The sequence below is a fragment of the Sparus aurata genome, chromosome 14 (assembly GCF_900880675.1).
Source record: "Sparus aurata chromosome 14, fSpaAur1.1, whole genome shotgun sequence".
Taxonomy (NCBI): Eukaryota; Metazoa; Chordata; class Actinopteri; order Spariformes; family Sparidae; genus Sparus; species Sparus aurata.
The window spans coordinates 20,328,839-20,353,704 of record NC_044200.1 but is presented as its reverse complement, the minus strand read 5'-3'; the positions used below and the strand labels follow the sequence as shown (position 1 = coordinate 20,353,704).

At 42.2% G+C, this 24,866-nt stretch overlaps 3 protein-coding genes and 1 long non-coding RNA gene across 8 annotated transcripts in view; 2 read left to right on the top strand and 2 right to left on the bottom strand.

Annotated features, from left to right (window-relative positions):
- The window catches only part of LOC115595568 (mucin-5AC-like), a 63,563-nt gene extending 62,790 nt beyond the window's left edge, over positions 1-773 (bottom strand). For 3 of the 5 annotated variants that reach the window (XM_030440209.1, XM_030440207.1, XM_030440210.1), the window contains exon 1: positions 228-322. The gene's annotated coding sequence lies outside the window, so the exon portion shown is untranslated. Of the gene's footprint in view, positions 1-227; positions 323-647 lie in introns of those variants that run through there. The other 2 variants (XM_030440208.1, XM_030440211.1) reach the window with 1 other exon arrangement.
- Positions 774-794: 21 nt separating this feature from the next.
- On the top strand, positions 795-14,433 carry pah (phenylalanine hydroxylase). Its single transcript, XM_030440213.1, has 13 exons — positions 795-1,068; positions 1,970-2,092; positions 6,107-6,290; positions 8,528-8,616; positions 9,126-9,193; positions 9,699-9,895; positions 10,048-10,183; positions 10,268-10,337; positions 10,640-10,696; positions 11,283-11,378; positions 11,884-12,017; positions 12,105-12,220; positions 13,920-14,433. Exons 1-13 carry the CDS (start codon positions 997-999, stop codon positions 13,979-13,981), a joined length of 1,404 nt encoding a protein of 467 aa, XP_030296073.1. The 5' UTR covers positions 795-996; the 3' UTR covers positions 13,982-14,433.
- Positions 14,434-15,134: 701 nt separating this feature from the next.
- th2 (tyrosine hydroxylase 2) lies at positions 15,135-21,548 on the top strand. Its single transcript, XM_030439283.1, has 12 exons — positions 15,135-15,476; positions 16,379-16,553; positions 16,702-16,790; positions 17,641-17,708; positions 17,798-17,848; positions 17,932-18,077; positions 18,421-18,556; positions 18,638-18,707; positions 18,996-19,052; positions 19,395-19,490; positions 19,591-19,724; positions 19,854-21,548. The coding sequence occupies exons 1-12, from the start codon at positions 15,243-15,245 to the stop codon at positions 20,017-20,019; spliced, it is 1,422 nt and encodes a 473-aa protein (XP_030295143.1). The 5' UTR covers positions 15,135-15,242; the 3' UTR covers positions 20,020-21,548.
- LOC115595147 (uncharacterized) lies at positions 16,867-19,402 on the bottom strand. The gene is made up of 3 exons (XR_003986649.1): positions 18,965-19,402; positions 18,307-18,716; positions 16,867-18,070 (listed from the first exon to the last, which is right to left on the bottom strand). It is a non-coding gene; the product is annotated as an uncharacterized LOC115595147 (long non-coding RNA).
- Positions 21,549-24,866: the final 3,318 nt, after the last annotated feature.

Here is a 24,866-nt window from a genome sequence, read left to right as displayed (position 1 = left end):
GAGGGGACCTAGGAACACCAAAGACGCCATTGAATTATCAACACATTCACTAACGTTAAATTTTATCATATCTAACGTTAATGAGCGGTTTCACACTCAAAATTATTTGCTTTACCGGGGAGCCCAGTGCAGATAGAAATACATTATTCAGTAACGTTAGCTAATTAACGAAATGAAACTTCTTCTATAAAAAGGTATAAAGTCACTTGTAGCTATCTTTTACTCACTGTTCGTTTATTGTTTGACAGCTTTAGTTACAAGATGATATTAGCATGCGGCTCTGGGCACTGTCGAGTCGCGAGACTCGGCCGTTAGTCTAGCTAGCTTACCTGTTAACTGTTGACATTAGCATTTAGCTTAAAACGTTGTAGCTAACTGTTCGTTTTTCAATTAACGTTACAGACTGTGAGTACGTTTTTAGTTGTTTTTTTTTTTCATTGTTGTCTTGTTAATTTTATGATGCACGTCGGACACATTAATTCGGCTATAAACATATTAATTAATTAATTAGCCTAAAGCTACATATTTTCATAATCAGAATGAACCGTGTCGTAGGCTGTAAGCTAACTGTCAATGTGTTTACAGGTTAATTAAGGGATGAAAAAGAAGTTAGTAAGTGTTTTGAGTGGGTTTAAGTTAACTTCTACCTGTCGGCAGGTTAGTCAGGCTGCACAGACACAGACAGGCACCCTCACAACAGCAGCAGCAGCAGCAGCAGACAAAGAGGCAACTACAGCTGAAAGCCTGCCCAGCACACCCGGGGGAAGAGTCAGACCCAGCAGCAGTGGACAACAAGATCCAGATGTGCCATTGAAATTCTGTTTCACAACAACCATCCCGTGACATACCGATAGGAGAGGGGTGTGTGTGTGCTGTCACGTGTCCCTCTGTTGTAACAGGGCAGGCTTTAAAGACAGGAGCTGCTGATCCAAACTCCTGTACAGCATCAGAGCATCAGCACACACAGAGTTGTTCACCTGAAGAGCCAAGAGGAGGATGGACGCTGCATACAAGAAAGTCAATGGGAACCACGGGCCAGTGGCAGAGACAGAGGAGCCGGTCACCGGGGTGAGTCTCATCTGGTCCTTTTGATTTAAAACCACTTTGTGTTTCCTGTCTCACAACTTTTTCTTGACCCTCAAGGACCAAATGCATCAGCTTGTGTCCGTTGTCATGTCCTGATGTGCTCGTTTAAGGCTGAAAATAGCCAGAAAAGGTCATAATAATGACATCTTGTCTGTTTTTAATGCAACAGCAGTGCAGAGTCGTAGCTGGAATATTCCAGGTGGTGCAAGCAGACAAAGCAGGATAATGCAAAGTTGCCAAAGTGAATTGAATGGACTGCAAAAAAAACAGCTGATGTAACAGAAAAAGGGAAATCCAGTGCTGTTGTGACACACAAACTTACAGGCATGTCTGCAGCCTGGATGACAATTATTATCCTGTCAGTAATGTTTGATAGAGCTACAAATCATGCAGCTGCAGCTTCTCCTGCTTTCCCTTGATTTTCTGTCAAAGATGAAATACACAACTTTGTGTTTCCCCTTATGTGTGACGCATGTGGCCAGGTATGAACTCTTTACCGCTTTCTGCACGGTCTGCGTCTAAAGGTTAAAGGTGTCCGCGGCTTTGACCTTTAAAATCAGACGCCTTCATCAAGGAATGTCGCGGCTTTGAACCAGATTTCACGCACTTGTTCTTACACATGGCCGCGCTTAAACCAGGACACACACAATGACGTCGACACCCCAAATCAAACAGCAGCATCAGATGCTAGATTTAGATTTGTAAAACACATGTTGTATTATACAGATTGTAGGAGATCAAGATAAACTATAAAGATGACTGAGTTTATTATCCCAGTGGTGCTGCATTTGGCTGCTCCCCTGAGATTTACACACACAAGATAAGTCCATGATCTTCCCCACATTCAAGCCTCATGTTGTTCCCTGACATCTTTCCTTCACAGCGGAAGAGAAGAGGCTCCATGTACCTGGAGGAGGAGACGGACAACAAGACAGAAGTGATCTCCTGCATCTTCTCCCTGAACGAGGAGGTCGGGGCTTTAGCCAAGGCTCTGAGGCTCTTTGAGGTAAATATCTCTCGTCGCCCCGTCAGTCTCGCTGATCCTCATGTGATCAGGAGCAGATTCACTCAGGATATTCGTCCCCGCTGATGATTATATGAACACATCTGTCACTACAAGGTTTCTTTCAGACCATAAGATTAGTTTCATGGCGCAGACGGCAGTGTAATTCAAAGTGAGGGGACCCGGTCCACATTGTCCGACGCTCATATGATCCGTACTGCATGAGCTCAGGAGTTTCTCCTGCAGTTTAAGACCAACCAGAGGACGGAGGAATGTTAATTTGCTGGAGGTGTTAAGTCTCTTCAGGGTAAAACTGTTTTTGTTTTTATTATGGTGCGGTTCAAAAAAACACAATTTCTAGGCATTTCCTTTGAGTGACTAAGATTGTTCTTACATCTAACCTCAAAAAATGATTAAATGACATTTTTAAAAAGGAATTTAAGTCAAAGGAATTCAATAAAAGAGCCGTTCCCTGATAATAACCGAGCGAGTTAATGAGCTGAATGTTCAGATTAACTCTCTGATGTTCTGACAAATACACTTGTTGATTTATTTGCTGAGAGTTAGTTGAGGAGATAATGCCTCTGTCACAGCCTGCATCCAGTTAGCCTAGCTTAGCATTAAAATTAGAAACGCGGGGGGGGGGGGGCTATCCAGGCTACTATGTTGTATTATCACTGGTATTATTGTTATGTAGCATGCTAATCAGGGAGCGTTAGCCGTAAGGCTAGGTTACAGAGTTACTCATTAACGTGAAACAAAACAGGCGACATGAACGTGACATCTCTTTATAAATTCTCAAGGTAGAAATATATTAAAGTGTTACAAGATCTGCTTCAACATTTACAGTAGTCATAAATTTCTCCTCCGGTAGTTTTGAGGCAGAAAGGAGGTTTTGATGATCTGTTGTTGTTGTGGAATCATTTCATGCTCACGGCCTCCTCCGCTCTAAAGACGGAGACTAAACAAACTGATCTTATCGCTGATGTTTGTTTATCAGCTGTGTGCGAACATGACAGCGGATCAAAGCAACTCTTTGATCCGCTGACCCTCCTCCCCCTCGTCCTCCTTCTCCTCCTCTTACTCCTCCTCCTCCTCCTCCTCCTCCTCCTCTTACTCCTCCTCCTCCTGGGTTTCTATATTAATGAGAAAGTCAAACACTGGACGGCGGAGGAATCAAAGCGATCGCTTTTTGTACTTATTTATTTAAAGTTAATAGAAAATATGTCACATCATTAATTCACAATACTAGTAACTTTGCACTCATGAATTTTACATACAAGATATGTAATCAGATTATATAGTGATACAATGCTACAGATTGAGTAACCGAATATTATATAAAGTAATTAAAACGGGACCATTATAACCAACTATAAGGTATTTCCGGCACACTGTAGCTGGATGTTGGACAGAACTGTATGTAAGACTGATTTAATGAGACACAACAAAGAGAGAAGTGTTATTCATAGTGCTCAGAAACAATATATTCTGCCGCCATTTTGGATTTTTGATGAGGCGTGTCAAACTTTCCAAGTCGCAATTCTGATTTCAGGAGGCGTCCCGGTTAAAAGTGCCGGCAGTGAACTAGGAAATTCTCACTTTTTACTAGTATGAGCCTGGCTCCTACATATCCCATAATGCAACTCGATAATGCTTTTCATCAGACATTCTGTTTAAAAGAGTGCAACCCGAGCTAACGTAAGAAGTCAAGTAATAGTCTAAGAAGACATTTGTATCTCGACTCTATCAAATGTTGGTATTGTCTCATTTTGAAGCAGTATGCAGCTTTAAGGAGACAGATAATCAATCGTTGAGTCTTATTCACAGGTCTGCAAATACTGACACTTTGGACATGTATCTTGTCTGTCACCAGCCCGGTAACCTCAGTTTTTGACGACCTGGGAATGAAACCTAACTGTCAACCATCTTTTTACCAGAAATGTACATGTTGTTGCTTTAAACATGTGGAATTGAACAAAAACTATCAATGTGTCGATACTTTTGACAACCTCAAGTCCAAGCCGAGATAACCTTGATGCCACCACTAGGTACAGTGGTGATAAACAAACTGAAATCCATGTGTCAAATCGGTGCTTTATGTGAATTTTGAACACATTGATGGAGCGATTTCACAATTCTGCCCATTGGAGTCAAAGATCAGACGGCTTGTGCCCACAAGAAGGTCATCGATCAATGCTTGTGCGTATTTATATTCTCTCCAATCAATCAAAACCGCCTGTGTGTACGTGACTGCACGCAGGCACATCATAAACACTGACCAACAGCGACTCCATTGTTTAATCTTCCACACAGATTTCCTAACAAGCTTGCTCGTCTTCTTTGCAAATAAAAACCCAGAGTCTCTGAAACATTTACCAGGAATTGTTTTCAAAAAACATGCAAATCATTCGGAGATAAAAACATTTCTCGGTTAAATTTTACTGCCCTGAAATGTTTTGGGGGTGGAGATGTGGGAGGGTTGATTCCATTCTGTGCCAGTTTATGTGCCAAACGCTGCTGTCCAAATGCAGCAGCAAACATCAGGATCCTCTTTGAACCTATGAGCTTGCACTTTCCCGATCCTCCCCCTGCTCCACCTCCCTCCTCCCCCCTCTTTCCAGCTTTTAAGAAAAAAAAAACAGGCCAGATGACCCCTAGACCAGCAACACGCCCCTCTCCCCTATCCCTGCATAGTAACATATGCTGATTCCCCATAAAACCGAGCTTTGAAGAAAACATGCTGCACGATTTCCACATTTTTCGTGCCTTCTGTGAAAAATTGGAAACGACTGCTGGCCTGAACCATGTGCTAACGTTTAGCTGAGCTGCACCTATCACATGCTCATGTTCACATTTTCATCCTGGGAATGTCTAATCTCCATACTTCTGAAAGGTGCTCAGTTAAAACTGCCTCGCCGTTGTTATTCGCCGAGAACTCAGGCGCATGTGACACGGCGGTGCGGTCATCATGTGACGATTCAGAGCCATGGGCCGGCCTTGACCTCGCACCTTAGCTGGGCGACATGAGGTTTAATGTCACAGAGGAGGGACGGCTCGGAGGGGTACTGAAATCTGCCTGAATGATTCCTGCATCCTGCTGGGTTTAGGATTTAGCGCAGGCTTTGTTGCGCTGGTCCAGGTCACCAATTGCACGCATGTTGAAGTATTTCTCCTTGCGCACAGAAACAGCGATATCATTGAAACTTAAATCACCGTACGAACTTCGGTGTGATAGTAAAAGCTGCTGACAGTGACAGATAACAGCATCACATAATGCAAGTCATCGTTTCTTTAAAATGCCAACCTGGGCTCAGGCTGTGGTCACGCCTGGGGGACGCTGGACCACATGGCCCCCTAAGAGAAGCTGTTACATGTACAATGGGATCCAGATGGAAGTAATACAGGAGGCCCTGCAGCTCACGCCCTCCTTTTTACTGAGCCTATAGTAGACAGAGAACATCATACTCCCTCTTCTCCCTCCCCAAAGTTACGTAAACAAACACACATTTCTGATGGTAATTACCACTTTTAAGATTGTCACGCTCTCGAAACACGAGATGAAGCCTTTTTTGCGTTTTGGACTTGTGAGTGGTGTCCAAATAAGTTTGGAAACATCCCATGGGGGTCTGAGAGAATGAGAGAACCCTAAATGTCGGCTGGGAAGGATGATTTGTTTGACGGTTTTTGCACTAAACCGCCACAGTGTGTTCTGAATGCCTTTATTATACAAGTGCAGTCTGTCTGGCTCTGTGGCAGTCTGCAGAGAGAAAAGAGCGTGACAGCTCTGACCCGAGGTCGTGGTGGACTTCACAATCTCTGATAAGAAGCCATCAGCTCAGTGGGAACACAGCACCCTCCTGTGGTGGAACAGAGACGGTGCCGCAGCCTGTTGCAACAAAAAACATTCACAGATGTTTCCTTTCTCAACATATTTCATGAAATACAACCATTTAAATAGACAAGCGCTTTAAAACACAAACAAATGTCAACACAGGTCTGTCTGTGGTTTCGCAGGACAAGGGCATCAACCTGACGCACATCGAGTCTCGTCCGTCGCGCATGAACCAAGACCAGTTTGAGTTCTTCATCAGCGTCGACTCCACCTGCTCCCAGGCCCTGGACGAGGTCATCGACGGGCTGCGTACACAGATCAGCGGCCACGTGCACGAGCTGTCACGCAACAAAGAGAAGGACACAGGTTAGTAAGTGTGTGCGTTGTGGGGAGAGGACTGACACTGGACAGGATAAAGGTGGATCAACAGCATGAGGAAACCAAAACAACGTGTCGCTCCAGATGTTTTGAGAGGGTGTCCCTGTTTCCAGATAGAAGAAGTGTTGAAATGTTGTAAATCTCTTTGTGAAAAGGCTGAGGAGTAGGCTTTTAGAGGTTCTATAAGCGAGCAACGATCAAGGTCTCCAAAACTCTGAAAAAGTAGCCACCTCTTGAAACAATATGAATAAAAGTCAAGAGGGTTTATCCTCTGAAGAGCGTGAATGTCTTAATCAAATGTTGTGCCGACTCATTCAGCAGATTAAGATGCATTTTTTCTCATATGTGAAACTTTGACCTGCAGGCGGAACAACTGAAAGAAATCAAGTGACAAGTAAAGTTATTAAGGATTTCTCTTTCTTTACTATTTATATCCAATATTTGTTGAGGCAAACAGCATCACCAAAGTCTCCAGCTGTCATCATCTGGGGACTATGAATGTCAAAAATTTGATGAAAATCATTGTGAGAGATAAATTTCAGAGGAAAATTGGTGGATGGACGATCCAACACAGCCATCCCAAGACCCACACTACTTGAAAAATAATAAAGAAATCAAATAATATGGAGATCAATTCAGCTGAAACCGTCTATTTATCAACTGCTGGCTGTTGTGTTGGCGCTTCGTGACCCCCCAGCCAGACCGGGTAATGGACAGCCAGCGCCGCCGATGAGACTGATGGCTCATCGCCCATATCGTGACCCCTTTATTAGTTGTTTCCAGAATGACATTAGTTTAGCTTCTGAGGACCAACAGGCTCGGCAGGAACAGAGGAGCCTTGTGTCCTGGTCCCAGACTAACACAGGGCAGGAGAACATGCCAAGGTCAGGGACAGAGAGACAGACAGGGCCACCATGGATCCTCCTTTGACCTCAGTGTAGACATTGTGGTCTGATGGTCAGGGTCAAGTGAACGAGGGGATATTTATGGCCTGTTTTGGAGGCTGCCTGTTTATAGAGGAGCCTGGCAGGGACACATTGTCTTCCTGGGGGCCTCGGGCTGGACCACACTGCACAAATGTAGATTAATGATCGGGCCCCAGTGTTTTTGAGAGTCATAAATCCATATGAACAAGCAGATGACCGTTGATTACTGTTCTGCTGAGTGTCAAAATGCCACGACACTGAAAAAAAATCCTTCAGCCAAAACTTCGTCTACATCGAAACACATTTGCACTGTAGTTATTTACATTAGTCAAGAATCAGACAGTATCAGGGCTGCGACAAACAATGATTTATAGCAGTTTTCATTCATTGATCAGCCCAAAACCCAAATATATTAAATCTACAATAAGTTGACAAAAGTTACAAATCCGCGATGGAACTACACTGTAAAAAACAACTGAAACTTAAATTATTTGTCATAAATAAGGACAACAACATGTGAAGACATACACATATAAATCTTTTAATTACAAAGTGATTTCTAGTAACGTGTGTTTGTCAGCTTAAACTCACAATATTAATAAATCAGCTCGCACTGGGATTGGTTTAAAATCATAAACCATATGAAAATATGTACGGAGCTTCCTGGTCTGATACATTCTTCTAATGGCCGACAGGGGGCGACTACACTGGTTCCAAAAAGAAGTCCAGTTGTATGTAAGCTTACGAGAAAAACAACCTTAATTCTCACTTGATTTGTTACCTCTGTAAAAAGTTTCCTGATTATTTTTTGGTCTTAATATCTAGTTTCAAGTCTTCCTTGATAGACTATGATGTTCATTTAGTAAATCACGGGTTTGTTTAGAGTAAAATAGACAATAAAGCAGTGTGGCGCACAGTGGGATCACAACTCTTTAATAAATCATATTAAATAAAACTGCGAAGGAAACTATACAGTTGCTGATTTAACCTTATTTAGGACAGGACATACTTTTATTAATCTTTTATTGATTAAGCTTTTGTGCCAGAGATTACAGAGAATGTAAGCAAAAACAAAAAATCCCACAAAATAATAATTAATAGAAAAGATAATAATTGATTTGAGCTCTAAATCTCTCTAGAATAATGTTGCACAGAGAGAAAGTTACAAGAACACAAATAAGAACACTTCTACTACGTAACAACATCCTGAGTTTCTAAATGTGTGTGTGGAATTAATGCTTACGACTGTTGAATAAAAACAGACATTATCAGCGTTAAATAACTGTTATTATTCTTCAGTGCCGTGGTTCCCTAATGACATCCAGGACCTGGACCGCTTCGCCAACCAGATCCTCAGTTATGGCTCCGAGCTGGAGGCTGATCACCCGGTAAGGACTGACTCACCCATCACTGTGTGTGTGTGTGTGTGTGTGTGCGTGCCACATCCTGCCTCTGCATGTGTGTGTGTGTGTGTGTGTGTGTGTTTGTGTGTGAATACGTGTCCACTCACGCCCACATGTCTTATGAAAGACGGGCTGCGGAGATGACAGGCTGCACTCTGCCGTCTATTCTAATGGAAACTATCTAGACACACAAATTGATGTCATTGCTTTAATTGAGCCCCTATAATTATAGATAATTGCTCCCTTTTGCCACCGCCATTAAAGCAAAATGTATTCATCGTAAGCTCTACAAAGGCTTCATTTGAATATGTATTTGCGCGCTCTTATTAGAGACGGAGTGCATAATGCTGTCGGAGGCCACGGGGTAGAGCCACAGCAGAGGATTTCCACTCTTTGATTTAGCTGTGAGTGGCCGGGCCGCGATCATGAGATCTAACATGGCTTTCCTTTGTGTGTGTGTGTGTGTGTGTGTGTGTGTGTGTGTGTGTGCGCAGGGCTTCACAGATCCAGTGTACAGAGCCCGCAGGAAGGAGTTTGCTGACATCGCCTACAACTACAGACAGTAACTACACCTAAAATAAAAACTATTATATAAAACTACTTATTTTGTTTGTTTTTCCAGCCCATAAAGAAGCTGGGGAGGGAATGTTTTCATATTGAAGTGATTATTCTGGGGTAAAAATTATCATAAACAAAGACAGACAAATTGCAGGTCGTAAATGTCAGATTTAAAGGGTCTTGGTCTTTGTGTGAATAATTAAGAAGTATTGTTTAGAGGCACTATAGAGAGCGCCAAACCACCAGCCACATGAAATGTTCATTGAGGTGGTTAACATTTACATAACTGTAAAACAGACAAACACTGAAATGATGGTGGGGTCATGAAGTCTGTTGTCCATCCTAAGTTGTGAAAAACCTAAAGAAAGAAACTGAAACAACTATTTCAACCTTCACTAGAAGATATTAGCAAGAGGAGGGAGAGAACTGATCGACTGTAGCAACATATAAATGGACAGTTAAACTTTTTAAACACAGACTAACACATCAACCTTGTATCTTGATCCCAGTGGCCAGATCATCCCTCGGGTGGAGTACACAGAGGCTGAAAGGATGACATGGGGCAAAGTGTTCAAGGAGCTGAAGACTCTGTACCCGACTCACGCCTGCCGCGAACACAACCGCGTCTTCCCCCTGCTGGAGAAATACTGCGGCTACAGGCCGGACAACATCCCACAGCTGGAGGACGTGTCCCGCTTCCTGCAGTGTGAGTCCCGCAGTATTGTGCTGTAGATGAAACGTCTTGTCGTTCATTTGACTTCAGAAACATCGTGGTGATGTCTCCCCCGCAGCAGGACCTGTTCAAACGCCCCACTTCCTCCCCCTCCTCATTAACACTTTCCATCCTTTTTCCTGCAGCGTGCACAGGTTTCCGGCTTCGCCCGGTGGCCGGCCTCCTGTCATCCCGGGACTTCCTGGCTGGACTCGCCTTCAGAGTGTTTCATTCCACGCAGTACATCCGTCACAGCTCCAAGCCCACATACACACCTGAGCCGTGAGTGTCCACACTTAGATATAACAGAAGGAAAAATACATCTATCTGTGATGTTAAAGCGTTTTCTTTTTATTTCTCATGCAGCGATATCTGCCACGAGCTCCTGGGACACGTTCCTCTGTTTGCTGACTCGAGTTTTGCCCAATTCTCACAGGTAACAAAGTGTCCAGTCAAAGCAGAAGCACTGAGATGACAAAAACACAAAACTGAATAAAACAATGAGCTGATTATAGCTTTTAGCATTAAAGCAACATTAAGATTAAACTTGTGTTTTTTTATATTGTTCTGTTAATTGTTAGTTCTTATGCGTATTTTCTACACTGCACTCTTGGTTTTGCACATTAATTTAGCTTTATAACTTTGTGGTTGTTGTTTTAACGAAGTGTAATCTTCACATACAAATCTATCAAAAACATAATTTTCTGATCTGCCTGCTTTGATTTTTGTTCTGTATAGGAAATCGGTCTCGCCTCCCTCGGTGCCCCTGACGAGTACATCGAGAAACTTGCAACCGTGAGTACAAGAGAAACAATTAACTCAGATGAACTAATCAGCGAAAAGAGCTTCTAATTCTGCTTGTTTCAGACCAGATGCTTCTGAACTGCTCAGACATACTGATGAACATAGTAGATAAGCAGTGCAACAGATGTTATATATCAAAACAGTGTCATCATTTCCTTTGACGTTAGCAGATGCATGCTTTATTTAATTTTATTTATGATTGATGATTTATGATTTATTTTAATTTGAGAAAACTGGTTTAATTGAATATTTTAAAACACAAACAAATGCATAAAACAGATTTGGGTACAAGCAACAGAGCGGATACAACAGATGTGTTGAATTACGATGGCTGAAAGCAGAGTGATCTGTGACGGTGAACATTTTGATTGCTGCTGATTTCTACCGAAGAAACAGTTCAACCGAACTTAACTGCTACGTCCGCTTTCGACTTCCGGCCTCTTTCCCCTCACGTTTTGTGTCTTCTCAAGGATGTTTGGGATCAAGGAGTTCTACATTAATCTCCTTGTTTGTGTGTTTGTGAATTCTTGCCTGTTTTTTGGTGTGTAGGTGATATTTATGTGTGTGTGTCCTCCAGGTGTACTGGTTCACAGTGGAGTTCGGCCTGTGTAAGCAGGGCTCAGAGATCAAAGCTTACGGAGCTGGTCTGCTGTCATCGTTTGGAGAGCTGCAGGTAAGAAGAGGAGGAGGAGGAGGAGGAGGAGGAGGAGGAGGAGGAGGGGTGTGATTGTTTTTGAGGCACAGGCTCTAAGAAAACACTGTGTACATGTCAGACATGGTGGACCCCCGCAGCAGCGAGACAAACAGTTTGCTTTTTGTGCTTTTCTTACCTCCCGCTGAACCCCCATCTGTTGTTATGACACGTTCACCTCATGGCCCAACAGGCAGTGGGTTAGTGGTCCACTCAGATTCAGGTTTAATGTGTCACTGGGGGAGTCGGCCTCCATGCCCAGCGGGGTGTGGGTAAAGTGGTTCAGTGGGTAAGTGGGGGCAGTGAGAGGATGAGAGGCTCGTCTATCGAGGTCACGGTTACATCAGCGGCTGTCAGAGGATGTGCACTCTGCCAAGTCACATCAGCCGCGAACGCCGCGTTGAATCATGCTGCACTTCCTGTTTACTGATGGGAATAGAGACACTCATTGAGAAATTTAAATTCTTACATGGTTTTCCTCTCGCAGTACTGCTTGACAGACCAGCCCAAACTGCAGCCCTTCGACCCCGACAAGACCAGCCTCCAGAAGTATCCAATCACAGAGTACCAGCCTGTTTACTTTGTGGCTGAGAGCTTCGAGGACGCCAAGGAGAAAGTCAGGTAAGGAAATACGACAAGTTTGAAGCGTTGAGGTTTAGTTTGCGTGACAAAAACTCTGTCTCACATCAGCATCTCTCTGCCCTGCAGGAGATTTGCAGCCACCATCCCCAGGCCCTTCACAGTGCGCTACAATCCCTACACCCAGAGCATCGAAGTGCTGGACAGCACCCAGCAGCTCAGGAACCTGGCTGACAGCATCAACAGTACGTGTCAGAGATACAGTCGTGATTATATTTCAAACCCAGCAGACTCTACAATCTCTCTCTCTCTCTCTCTCTCTCTTTACTTAAATTGGTTTGAATCATTATTTAAAGCCGTTGTCGCAAACCTCTTTTGGTTTATGATCCCTTAAAATATCCACTTGTGACCCATCATCATCAGTTCCATATGTTTATGAGTTGTGAGCAGTTAGTTTTGAAATTTTACGAGTGAGGCTTTCACATAACATGTTTTATTTACAGGAGAGTAATAAACTGAGGAGAACTACCGAAACAGTAAACAAGCCAGTTTGAGGCTGCATGACTTTATAAGCTCTTTATTGTTTTTCTAATAAAGATCATGTTTCTTTCAGCATCTCGCTAACAAGATATTAGTCCAATAGAGCCGTCAGCGAGATTTAAAGAGACTATCAGCGAGTTTTACACTGTGAATTATTTTAAGCTATTAAAACTTAACTTAAAAATGTAAGTTAAAATGCCGCCCTCAATGTTTGAGTTAACATAACTTAAGTTGGACAGTTTCACCACATTTAAAGTGAGCTAAACTTGAGATAAAAAACATTCTGTGGAACTAAGATATTAAATTAAAGTCAACAACAGTTCAATGGTTATTTGCAGAATCAGATTTTTGTTCCTGCATTTGTTCAAAGACACGGTCAGTTTATTTTTGCATACTGTAAAGTTTGAGGGGTTAAAGAAGCTGACTTTTATCGTGGTAAGCAAAAGTTTCATCGTGGTGAAAACAAACAACAAGGACCTTAAAATGTTTAGATTTAGATTATAGATGTTTTATTTGAGCTATAAAGAAGGGTCTCGGGAGCACGCAGAGAAATCTGCTAAATGCCGATTATGTTTCTTTAATGGGTTGAGTTGTGTACAATATACTCATAAAACTCTTTAAAGAAAGACTTTTAGAAGAGCTGTTCTAAAAACTGTTCTTGAACTTGCACTGAATTCCTGTATGACCCTTTACATTGTCATGTAAACACGTTACATTAATTCCCGCAACAACACTTAAGGTCTTGCAAATGTCATTTTTCACTTTAATGGTTTCTCTACTTGGCTGGAGGACCGAATAACCTGCCAGCAAATCATAAACAACACAATGAAAATGCAGCGACATAATGCTTCGTCTTCTGCTACGTTACTATTAAATGTATTCTTGGCGAGCACACCGAAGTCACACACATATAAATATAAATTACAGCAGGTTGGCACAGCTGCAAATCTAGAAACACACTAAAAACAGTTACATTCATGACGTTTATTGTGCGATTGTAACTCCACTGCCAAATATTATACGTCATGAAAGTGTAAGTATTTCTAAGCGGAGAAAGGTTTTATTATAAAACACTGGTTTACTGGATCATCCCACCATACTTAGATTTGTCTTGTGACACCTGAGCTGCTGCAAACCACTGATTCAAACTAAACTGATGTTAGGCAATAATAATAAAAGAGAGGATTACATGGGTCGAGCCTGAGCAGTCGATAGAAAGCACAGTGGGCCATTAACCCGCAGCTGAGATGACATAACAGGGCTATTTCTGTCTAATCGCGTGTTTATGAAATCGCATCGACGTGTTCCTCATGTTGACTAGAAAATGGAGCACAAAGTCACCGCAGAGAGTCGTTGAAGATACTTTTATCTCCTTCTGATGTTGTTTTTTTCCTGTGTTTTCAGGTGAAATGGGGAAACTGTGCGAAGCCCTGCGGAAAACTGGAGTAAAGGCGCGCGAAATCTGATCCAAGGGTTCCTGAGAATATCTTCAGCTCTCTGAATGAAGCGGCGAACTCGCGGCTCTGCGCAGCACGCGTGCAAATATGCTTTCTTTGTCTTAAAATAAAATATGCAAGTCAAATAATGACAATATTTCTGTAATCCAGTTAGTATCTTACCGAAGAGATAAAAAAAAAAAAGTGTAGCCTAGTTAGTTACGTAGGATGATAATGAATGTTACTGTCGATATTATTACAGTTTAAATGTTATGAAGAAACTTTAGTTACTTTAATGAGTTTAGATTCAATATGTAAACTTCACTTTGTGTCTTTAATGTGATATTTTTTATGCATTTCAAACCTTAAAAAACAAAACAAATTGAGAGGCAATTTTTGTGACTAGCTTTCACTTTGCTTGGCTTAATGAAATGTTTTGTTTATGCATGATATGTTGTAATAAAACCTAAAAAGAATAAAAAGTTGTCCTCTTTCTTTCAGTCGTTTATATTTATAGATATTTTAGTGTTAATTCCTGTGCTTATCAACTACTCTACATCTGTTTGAGTTTATTCTGCATCCCACAAATGTTCTTCTGTTTGATCCAGACACCTCAAACTCACATTCATCCGTCCATCACACCTTTTTTTACAATCATTTCCTCTGTCCAATTTTAATCTTTCCTTTTAAGAGCCAGCCTCAGATGTGACATTTTCTCTGCTTTTCTGCCAAGAAGTGACAAAAAGAAACCTTGATTGTCAACATGAAAACAGATTCTACAAAGTAATATCAATTAATTTAAAAGTACATCAGGTTAAATCTGTCGAAATCTGTGTTCACTTTGACATTAAAGAGGGTTTTTTTTTGTGGATTCTTGTCAAACGACCTAAATTATATACGTTTCTTTTTATAAAAGCAATAAAAGGGGAAAACATCAAGGGGCCGAACCCCTTTTAGAAGCACCACATGTAACCCTCTTGACATGATTTGGTGAAATCATCCACCCATGCTTCACAGCGTTCTCTGTGACGGTGGATTTCCCCCCTTCCCTCCGAATATAGCTCTATTTTTGTCCCGTAAATAGATGTAACATCGTGACGCAAAACAGGCTTTCAGAAAAAGACAAACGCACAACCTCATCTCCATAATCCCTCAGATGAGAAGGTATTTAAACCTGAGCGCAGAGGTGATGCTGACACACACGCAGCTCCCTGTCTGATCTCTTAACACCACACACACACACACACACACACTCCCTCTCTCTCTCTCTCTCTGTCTCACACACACACAGATGAAGACGGACGGTGTTGTGGCGCCGGCGGCCCCGTTCAGCGGGAGGAAGCAGAGTCTGATCGAGGATGCTCGGCGGGAGCGCAGCAGCTGCTCGTCGGGCTCCCCGGGGCCCTCGAGGTACGGAGACGGCTTTGTGTTCGAGGAGAAGGACGGCAGGGTCACGCTGAACGTCCTGTTCACGCTCAGCAGCGAGAAAAACGCGGGATTCTTCAAGACGGGCAAAATATTCGAGGTGAGACTCAAATGTATAGTTTTCAGATCAGTTAATGGAGTAAAAGAAGGAATATGACAGTAAAAATACACAAAAGTATCACTTTATTTTTGAATTATTGCACTGCTGTTGTTTTAGTCAGTGATGGAAAGTAACTGAGTACATTTACTCAACTGCTACACTTCTGCTAAATATTGAACTTTCACTCCACTTTCATTTGTGTGATTACTTCCGTTACTATGTTACTTTGCAGATTGCATATAAAGAGTCATTTAAATGAGTTAAACATTAGATAATTTAAATAATAATCAATTAGAAATATACATACATGTGTAGTAACTCAAGTACTGTATTTTGAGATAGATTTCAGTTTTCTGTTACTTCATACCTTTTACAGGGAAACTTTCAACAATATTGTGCAACTTTAAGGTCGTTTAGGTCAAATATAGTATAAGACAATAAAATTAATTTGATTTTTTTTGCACATAGATGTGGTGGGGTAAAAGTTACAATATTTAGAAGTGAGGTAAAGCTTGAAATTGCACTGCATAGAACAGTTCTACACTAAATGTACTTGGATATTTTTCAACACTGCACTATTTTAGTAATAACATAGATTATAATAATATTAACGTTTGCATTTGAATTTGAGGCTCCAATCTTAAAGAACAGGCGAAACACGGTCCCTCAAACGCCTCATCTGAAGCCTCAACCTCTAAATATGTTGCTACCTTCCATGTAAAACCTGTTGAAGTGTAATAAGAATAAAACAAATAAATATCCATGCTGATTAACATTTCATTTTCATCAAAACAAAATGGTTATTCTTGGATGTAAGAGCATCGATGAGACAGAATGAATAACACAAAACACAAATAGTGTTTTTTTTTTGTTTTTTTGACACATTTAAATTTCCTTCCTAGACGTTTGAAGCCAAACTCCTCCACATCGAGAGTCGGCCGGGCAGGAAGACGAAGAACAGCACGACGGATCTGGAGTTCTTCATGAGGTGTGAAGTTCACAGCTCCGACCTCGACGTGTTCATCAACACGCTGAAGAGAGTGGTCGACGACGTCCGATCAGTGCCCGAGGAAAAAGGCAACTACCTGATTTTATCATCACCGTTCATGCTTTTTTTGATCACTGGGACATCATCTGCAACATTACAGGCCTTATTAGATGTGATTGTATGATAATAACATGCAGCTAATTACAGGAGCGCTAATTATCTCCTCTCCCGTCACAGTTCCCTGGTTTCCCCGGCAGATAAAAGACCTCGACAGATGCAACATGTTGATAACCAAGTTTGATCCGGACATGGACCAGGAGCATCCGGTGAGTCTATGTTACGTTCATTTATCAGACAAACAACTGTGTGTTCATGCACAAATTACTGGCCAACAATTTACAGTAGTGTGCTATAATTAATTTATCCAAATAAAGGTGAAAATCACAGTAATATATTGTGTTTCTACAGAAATCAGACACGTTTTACTGTGAAAATACAGTGTTTTCATGTGAAAATAATTTGTTTTCATGTTAAGGCAAGCATATTCTGTTTTTTAGCATGTAAGCCTGACTATACATGACTTTAAAAATATATTACTGTGATTTTTACAGTTGTTTACTGGCTAAAAATTGCAGCAGTAAACTCACAGGGGTGTCCTGTAATTATTTTACACTAATAAAGGTGAAAATCACAGTAATATATTGTGTTTCTACAGTAACCCAGACACAATTTTACTGAGAAAATACAGTGTTTTCATGCAAAGATCATTTGTTTTCATTTTAGCACAACCATAGTCTGTTTATTAGCATTGAAACCTAAATCTGTATCACTTTGAAAATATACTACTGTGATTTTTACAGTTAATTAGCGGCTAATATTTGCAGTAAACTCACAGCAGTGTACTGTAATTACTTTAAACTAACAAAGATGAAAATCAAAGTAACATATATTGTTTCTACAGTTAGTCAGACACAATTTAACTGTGAAAATACTGTATTTTATGTAAGATTACATTATGATACTATCTGTACTATAGATATAAACATGCAGAATTACAGTAATGTTACGGTACTTTTACAGTAATATACTGTTTTTTCACGTTAACCCAACTAGCACTTGCTTGTTAGCATGTTAGCTGTGCTGTATGTTTATTGTATATTTTGTGTTTGTCTGCAGGGTTACAGCGATCCAGAGTACAGAAAAAGACGCGCCTTCATCTCTGAGCTCGCCTTCAGATACAAACAGTGAGTCAGACGTTTAATAAAACTCTTCATGAAGCTCCGAGTACCATCCAGACATCCTCTCATGAAAAAAAACCTTCTCTTTGTCACAGAGGCGACCCGCTGCCCACCGTGGAGTATACGGCGGAGGAAGTGTCCACATGGTGAGGATGAGTCCTGCACGTCGTGGTCTCAGATTGGAGGGCGACTGAAGTGTACTGATGTGGTGATGATGTTGTGTTTAAAGGAGGGAGGTGTACCGGCAGCTGAGGAGCATCTACTCCAGTCTGGCCTGCAGGCAGTTCATGGACGGTCTGCAGCAGCTGGAGAAGGAGTGCGGCTACGGAGAGGACCGCATCCCTCAGCTCAGAGAGGTCTCCGCCTTCCTGAAAGGTGACGGGAACTTAATAACTGGAATAAACAGATGCTATTATGGGCTGAGAATAGACAGAGTAGTACAGTGTGAGAGATTTGGGACACTAAGAAATCATTTTTAAATGAAAAAAAAGTGAATTTACAAAAGACTTTTGCCTTCAAAACATAAAATATTTTCTTGTAACAGTTTCACAAAAGGCTCTATGCTACTGTAACACACTTTAATGAGTGGAATTGGTGGAATTACCCTTTAATTGATCCATACAAGAAGTCTAGAGGGAGTACAGCGCTTGAGTAAGTGTACTCAGTTACTTTTCGCCCTCTCCTTCGCGTGTCTGACGGCGTTTGCGCTCGCTTTCAGAGAGAACCGGCTTCCAGCTGCGTCCAGTCGCCGGCCTGCTGTCAGCCAGAGACTTCCTCAGCAGTTTGGCCTTCAGGGTGTTTCAGTGCACGCAGTACATCCGCCACTCCTCGGCCCCGATGCACTCGCCCGAGCCGTGAGTCGCCCTTCTGTATGAACTCGTTCATTCATGTGTTCAGCTGCTTGTTCTCGTGCTGACTCGGCTCTTCTCCCACAGAGACTGCTGTCATGAGCTACTGGGACACATTCCCATGCTGGCAGATAAAGAATTCGCCCAGTTCTCACAGGTAACTACCCTGAAAGGCACCCAAAAGTTAGAAGTTACACTTGGACATCCAGTTAAAGGAGCTCTGTGTGACAGTTTTTAGTAATTCACATGAATTTATCCCTTTTTTTTTTTTGGTTGTACGTGACTGTTGAGTTGGGAGGGAGACTCAAAAATCCACTTTCTTACAAATTGAATAAACTTAATTAGCAAAAGATGATGTAAAAGTAAGGACACTGGCTGCAGTGTGCTGTGTGTTCTTTGATTTGTGTGCATTACCTTTAATATAAATCCATCTGAACATTTCCAGGAGATTGGACTCGCCTCGCTCGGAGCTTCAGATGAGGACATCGAGAAACTGTCAACGGTGGGTTTCTTATTTATCAATTTATTTCATGTCGGATTCCTAAATGCGAGAATTTTAAAGCGTAAAATTAAAGTGTAATTTCAACACATCCAGGCGTGTTTATCTTTGTATTGTTAGTCCTTAACAAAACTACGGTGGCCCTGAAGGACAAAAAAAATGTGATATTACAGAAAACACGTTTAATTCCAGAAAAAAAACATCACGGAAACTTTAAAACTGCACAATTTAAACAACAGACCTGCAGGCTCGCTTCGCTTTCATGGACCTTCAGCACCATCTAGTGGCCGAAGTGAAGAACTGCCCATCATGTGTAACCATCATCTCTCGTCGTTGTGTCCACAGTTGTACTGGTTCACTGTGGAGTTCGGCCTCTGCAGGCAGAACGGCACCGTGAAAGCTTACGGTGCCGGACTCCTGTCCTCGTATGGAGAGCTTGTTGTGAGTCTCTACGTTCACACACGCACACACACATTTACCACTACATATCCATTAAACGCTCGGTGTCACTCACAGTCTTTCACTTGTGTTGTCTCTCCAGTACGCTCTGTCCAATGAGCCCGAGTACCGCCCGTTCAACCCCGAGGAGACGGCAGTGCAGCCGTATCAGGACCAAACCTACCAGCCGGTTTACTTTGTGTCCGAGAGCTTCGAGGACGCAAAGATGAAGATGAGGTATCCACTTGTTGTTGTGATTCCATCATCGTATCAAAAGTGCTTCTTTCCTAAACCCGTGTTCTTTATTGTCCCCTGAACATTTGTGCCGAATCTGAATCTGACGCGTCTGTCAACTCTCGTCCGCAGGAGATACTCTGCAGCCATCAAGCGTCCCTTCGCAGTCCGCTACGACCCGTTCACCTGCAGCGTGGAGGTTCTGGATCAGCCCGGCAAGATCCAGAACGCTCTGAGCAAGATGAGGGAAGACCTGAGGACCCTCCACAGCGCCCTGGAGAAGCTCTGCTCGTCCTAAAACCAGGAGAAGATTGAGATGATGTTTCTTTATCTTTTATGTTATGCTGTGACGACGTCGTGCTCATCATCTCACTGAGTTCAGGCACAAAGATCCTGTTCTGGCTGATCTGGGTCACACGAGGGGTCGACCGATTATTGTTAGAGTCGGTAACGATAATTTAGTAATCAAAGAGACTGAAAACTGTTATTTAGAGCAGGCGAACATTTGAAAATGAAAATCGTAGTGTGAACAGTTAGAATAACCAGTGTTGGAATGTAACTAAGTACAATTTATCACCACTCTCACACGATTTTTGAGGCACTTTCCATTTTCTGCTAGTGTATGCTTCCACTCCACTACATTTACTTGATTACTATAGTTACTAGTTACTTTGGCAGACTCAGATTATTCAGTGTTGACAGCAGTGATAGAATGTAACTAAGTGCATTTACTCAAGCGCTGAACTCAAGTTTAATTTTGAGATACCTGTACTTTACTTGAATATATCCATTTTTTTCTGACGGCAGGCAAATATTGTTCTCAAATATCTTTTTACTCTGCTACTTTTTTTTCCCAGTAACTAATGATGACGTGATAATCGCTCAGGCCGATAACTTGTTTATACACACGTGTAAATAAATGTATTATTTCCTATAACTTTACTACTTTTGATACTTTGAACATCACTTTAAGACTTCTACTCACGTACTATTCCTCCGGGTGACTTTCACTTTTACCAAAGTAATCTTTTAACACCATATATTTACTTTTCCTCGAACACTGATTGGTCGGCTGTTGCTTGTGATGAGTAACCAATCAGATCGTGTTGTGAACTGGACAACAGACAGAGGAGGCTGCATCAGTGCCAGAGTAATTATTAGCTATTATATCGGCAATCAGACACAGATCAGATACAGATGATAGAAAAAATGCTGAATATTATCTCTAATAATCGACCGGGGCCAGTAATCGGTCCGTTCCTATCAAAAACACAGCTGGAAATTGTCCTGATGCCTCGTTAAAAATGTTGAAACACAATTTGATTAGCTTCAGGCACATAAACCACTTGGTTGTGATTATGAGAAGATCATTTTTTGTCTTAAATGACCTGTTCTCGTTGCCACAAACACGGCTGGAAACTGTACCAGGGTCTCCCTAAAGAAATCAGTTGGTATCACTCTTACAAATGTTGAAACACAGACGTCCATCGTCAAAAACTACCTAGTCGTATCACTCTTACAAAAGCTGGAACGCACACGAAAGTCAGGTCATAAACATGTTCTGTGAACGTGACATGACCGGTCTTGTAGAGATGTCTGTATGTATCCACAGAAAACTAATTTGAACATATGTGTAGTTTGCAGAAACCTACAAAGAAACTCCTGGGGGCAATCATTCATCGTGTATGAGATCAACTCGTAAGAGCACCAGTTAAAGAGAATCACAGTGTAGTCGGGTTTGTGAGGCTCCACACTGGCACGTTGTGTTTCTGTGTAATGTTTCATGTGACGACGATGTAAAAAGAAATAAATGTTTATTTTCCTGAAGAACCGAGCGTCAGTGTTTTCACCCTCCGGAGAGACGTGAACGATGGTTCTGAAGAGAGACGAGAGAGACTTCAATAAGAGACCGGAACCACTACAATACGAGACTTCTCGGACGTTTTCTAGCCTTTTTTTTTTTTTTTATTCCAAACCGACTATTTCCATTCGGGAAAAAACAAAAAAAAAAATCTTGGAACCCATTTATCTTCATGTGTTATTAAGCAAAGGGAAGGAGCTAATTATGAATGATTTAAGTATCATGTTCCCTTCAGCTGGTCAAGGCCAGAGCCAGCAGTGAGGCCCAGCACGTCGAGCCGGGCCAGGTCACCGAGACCTCACAGTCGACCACAGCACGGTCCGCAAAAGCTGCACTGCTGACAGACGCTCTTCTCTCTTTATTTCTCTTTCTCCTCGCGAGTGAGAAATTGGCCCTCGGCGGCTCTTGACGGACGTCCAGCGCTTTGATCTCCACGCAGGCGACAGCGCATATCAAAGCTGCGCACGTCAGAGCTTCATCCCTTTTAAAAAAAAGACAAATCATCTCCATCTGCAGGACTCGTAAAGCATCCCCCGCCATCGGCGCGGAAGGCTGGCAAACCCTCCCATCAGCCACCTTGTGTTGGGAAGCGTTCCCGTCCCATAATTCCACTGTACAGTAAATCAAGCCCCGACTCTGGCCTCCCAAGGAAAACCCTGTGTTTGTGGAGTGGAGAAAAAAAAATAGTGTGTGAGGAAGGGAGCGAGGGGATAAAGCAAGTGGAGGGAAAGAGTGATCTACTGCTTGACAAGTTTGCAGGGACACACACATGCATGCACGCACGCTCTCCAAGCAAAAGTCAAACACTTTATAATTTTCTTGTATCTCGCTCTGCATCCAGCGCCCTCAAATCCACAAATCCCCATGAAACCGCCCGCCAGGATCCGAATGTGCTGAGCGCTAAACAAAAGCGGTGTTGCCGCAGCAACGGGGCGACCAATAAGGCATCCAGCTAGATTCCTGTGCCTCGCGTACTCGCCGCTCACAAGCTGTATCGTCCCGACTCCAACCATAAGTGTTTCCTTTATTGATGTCAGGGCCCTCCCAGCCCTACGCTGGCTCTGCTGCCTCCTCCGGGCTGGAAAAAGGGTCATGAGGTTCACTTTGCCCTCAGGCCCGAGAACTCAGGAAGAGAGACACGAGAAAATCCGCTGATTTAACGCCTGATAAAGAGCTAAAAGCTTTGTTCGTAGTTAACAAATCAAGTACCAGGGGATTTATAGATCAGTTATAAGCCAGCGAAGGGGCAGAGCAACCTTTTTGGGAAAGAGGTTTGAAGAGACATACCAACCTCAGCTCATCATAAATCTTCCTGGTGAAGAACTCACTAAATGTTTTGGCTGAACCATTTAGCCACCACTTGTGTCTATCTCAGCCATTAGCCATTACTTTTAGCTAATGTTATCCCATTAAATTGTTCATCAATACTTTTTGCTCACTATTCCCACCATTTTTCTTTCACTTTAAGTTATCTACTTCCAACATTCAGCAATTAACGTCAGCTATATGATTAGCTTTTTGTTGTTTCCATTACTGTTGGCCATTACTTTTAGCGATAACATAACACTATCTCACTTTTTATCTGTTACTTTTCGCTAAGTATTTCAACCATTCATCCATTAATGTTAGCAATACAATTGGCTTTTTGTTTAAAATCTTCATCCGTTAGCCAGCTAGCTAGCTAGTGATGATGCTGAACATTTAGTCAAGGATAAGGACTGATAGAGGAAGCTTCTTTTAGACAAAGAGGAATAAATACTGTAGGTACGATGCATTTGAATGTTTGTTTTTTGAGTTGGTACAAGGCCAGGCTAGTTTCCAACTGCTTCCAGTCTTTATGCTTAGCTAGGCTAACTATGTTGAGCTTCAAGCTGTGGACTTTTTATCTCTTTAAAGTCTTGGAAAGAAATCAAGTAAGTGTATTTCACTAAATGTGGAATTATTCTTTGATTAAGAGCAACTTTTATATTTATCTAGAAACAAATTTGGATGGTGTTGTTTCCTCCAGGAGGAAACTTTTAAAGCTAGCTTAACACATTTGTTTAGCTAGCTCTTTAGTTTGTTAGCTCCACTGTGGTTACAAGGCTTTTGAATCATTAATAATGTACATAACATTATGTATGAGTTACAAAACAAGTGAGGTGTTCATTAGTCTGCTGTAGAGGTGTTGTTGGGTGTTTTCTTGCTCTTAGATAGCACAGAGCTAGCTGACGAGCTACCTTCTTGCCGAGCTAAGATAAAAACAACTCGCTCTTGTTCCCAAAATGTTGATTTATTCCTTTAAAAACAATGACGGTGAGTCATCTATCGGGGGGATAAAAGGTCACGCTGGAGGAGAATAATCACCGATAATCCAAAACATTTCCCTTTTTAATGACCTGTGCCTGAATTACAGGGCATTAAGTTAAGCCATTGGTTACGTTACCGCATTAGAAAGTGATACCAACAAATCCATCGTGCAGCTGTCACAATCTTCGAGGCAGCCACAGTTTGGACCATCAACAGACGCCAATCAAAAGTGGCGATGGAGCACTTTTCGATTGACTTTCTTCTACTCATCACGATCAACATAATCGCTTCATTCTGGGAAAGCGTTGCACAACAAACCGGCCGTGAGATTAAATCAAACACCGGCCTCAAAGAGCTTTAATCTCCCTCTTTGTTTCCCTTCATATCATGCTCCTCATTATTTTTATTTGCTCTCTTTTTGTTGAGCCCGGGCTTAAAGTTGGCACGGCCGCAGAAGAATTATCTGAGGGGGGAGATTAGGAGAAAGTTGGTGAGGATTTTTAAGGCGGTCTGATCCCTCTTTCATCCATTTCACGGTTTGTTATTAGTCCACACACCGCATGAGGTCAGACTGTTTGCGGGGCGTAATAGCTTCATTCAGGTTACATCAAAAAGGTAACATGGAGGCCCGGAGCCGGTGACATCTGAGGACGTGCTTCCAGGAAAGACTCTGTCAGATCTCCAAGATGGATCATATGTTGGGTGAAATCTGCAAAAAGGAAATCTCGATTGCCGTTCCGCTCCTCGGCCATCAGATGGCGTCCTTGAGTCGCTGGGATTCTTTGTAAAAAGCCACTTCATGACTCATGATTCAGAGGAAAGTGGTTCAGTTAGGGGGTCCAGTGTCCTTTCCTGTGAGCTTTTTGGAAATCACTCAGTGTGCGCGGATGAAAATGCCAGCTTCTTGCACCTAAAGCAGAGCGAACGTAGAGAGCGGAGACCACATTGGAGCAGGAGAGCGGTAGTATGTTATGCTTTGTGGATGGCGGTTAACG

What these genes read in the sequence shown, in the direction of transcription:
- th2 (XM_030439283.1), top strand. Translation starts at nt 15,243, where the DNA reads ATGAAGACGGACGGTGTTGTGGCGCCGGCGGCCCCGTTCAGCGGGAGG. An exon ending in AATTCGCCCAGTTCTCACAG is followed by an intron (nt 18,708 to 18,995) that starts GTAACTACCCTG and finishes GAACATTTCCAG; the next exon opens with GAGATTGGACTCGCCTCGCT. An exon ending in GACGCAAAGATGAAGATGAG is followed by an intron (nt 19,725 to 19,853) that starts GTATCCACTTGT and finishes TCTCGTCCGCAG; the next exon opens with GAGATACTCTGCAGCCATCA.
- pah (XM_030440213.1), top strand. Translation starts at nt 997, where the DNA reads ATGGACGCTGCATACAAGAAAGTCAATGGGAACCACGGGCCAGTGGCA. An exon ending in CAGAGGAGCCGGTCACCGGG is followed by an intron (nt 1,069 to 1,969) that starts GTGAGTCTCATC and finishes TTTCCTTCACAG; the next exon opens with CGGAAGAGAAGAGGCTCCAT. An exon ending in ACATCGAGAAACTTGCAACC is followed by an intron (nt 10,697 to 11,282) that starts GTGAGTACAAGA and finishes TGTGTCCTCCAG; the next exon opens with GTGTACTGGTTCACAGTGGA.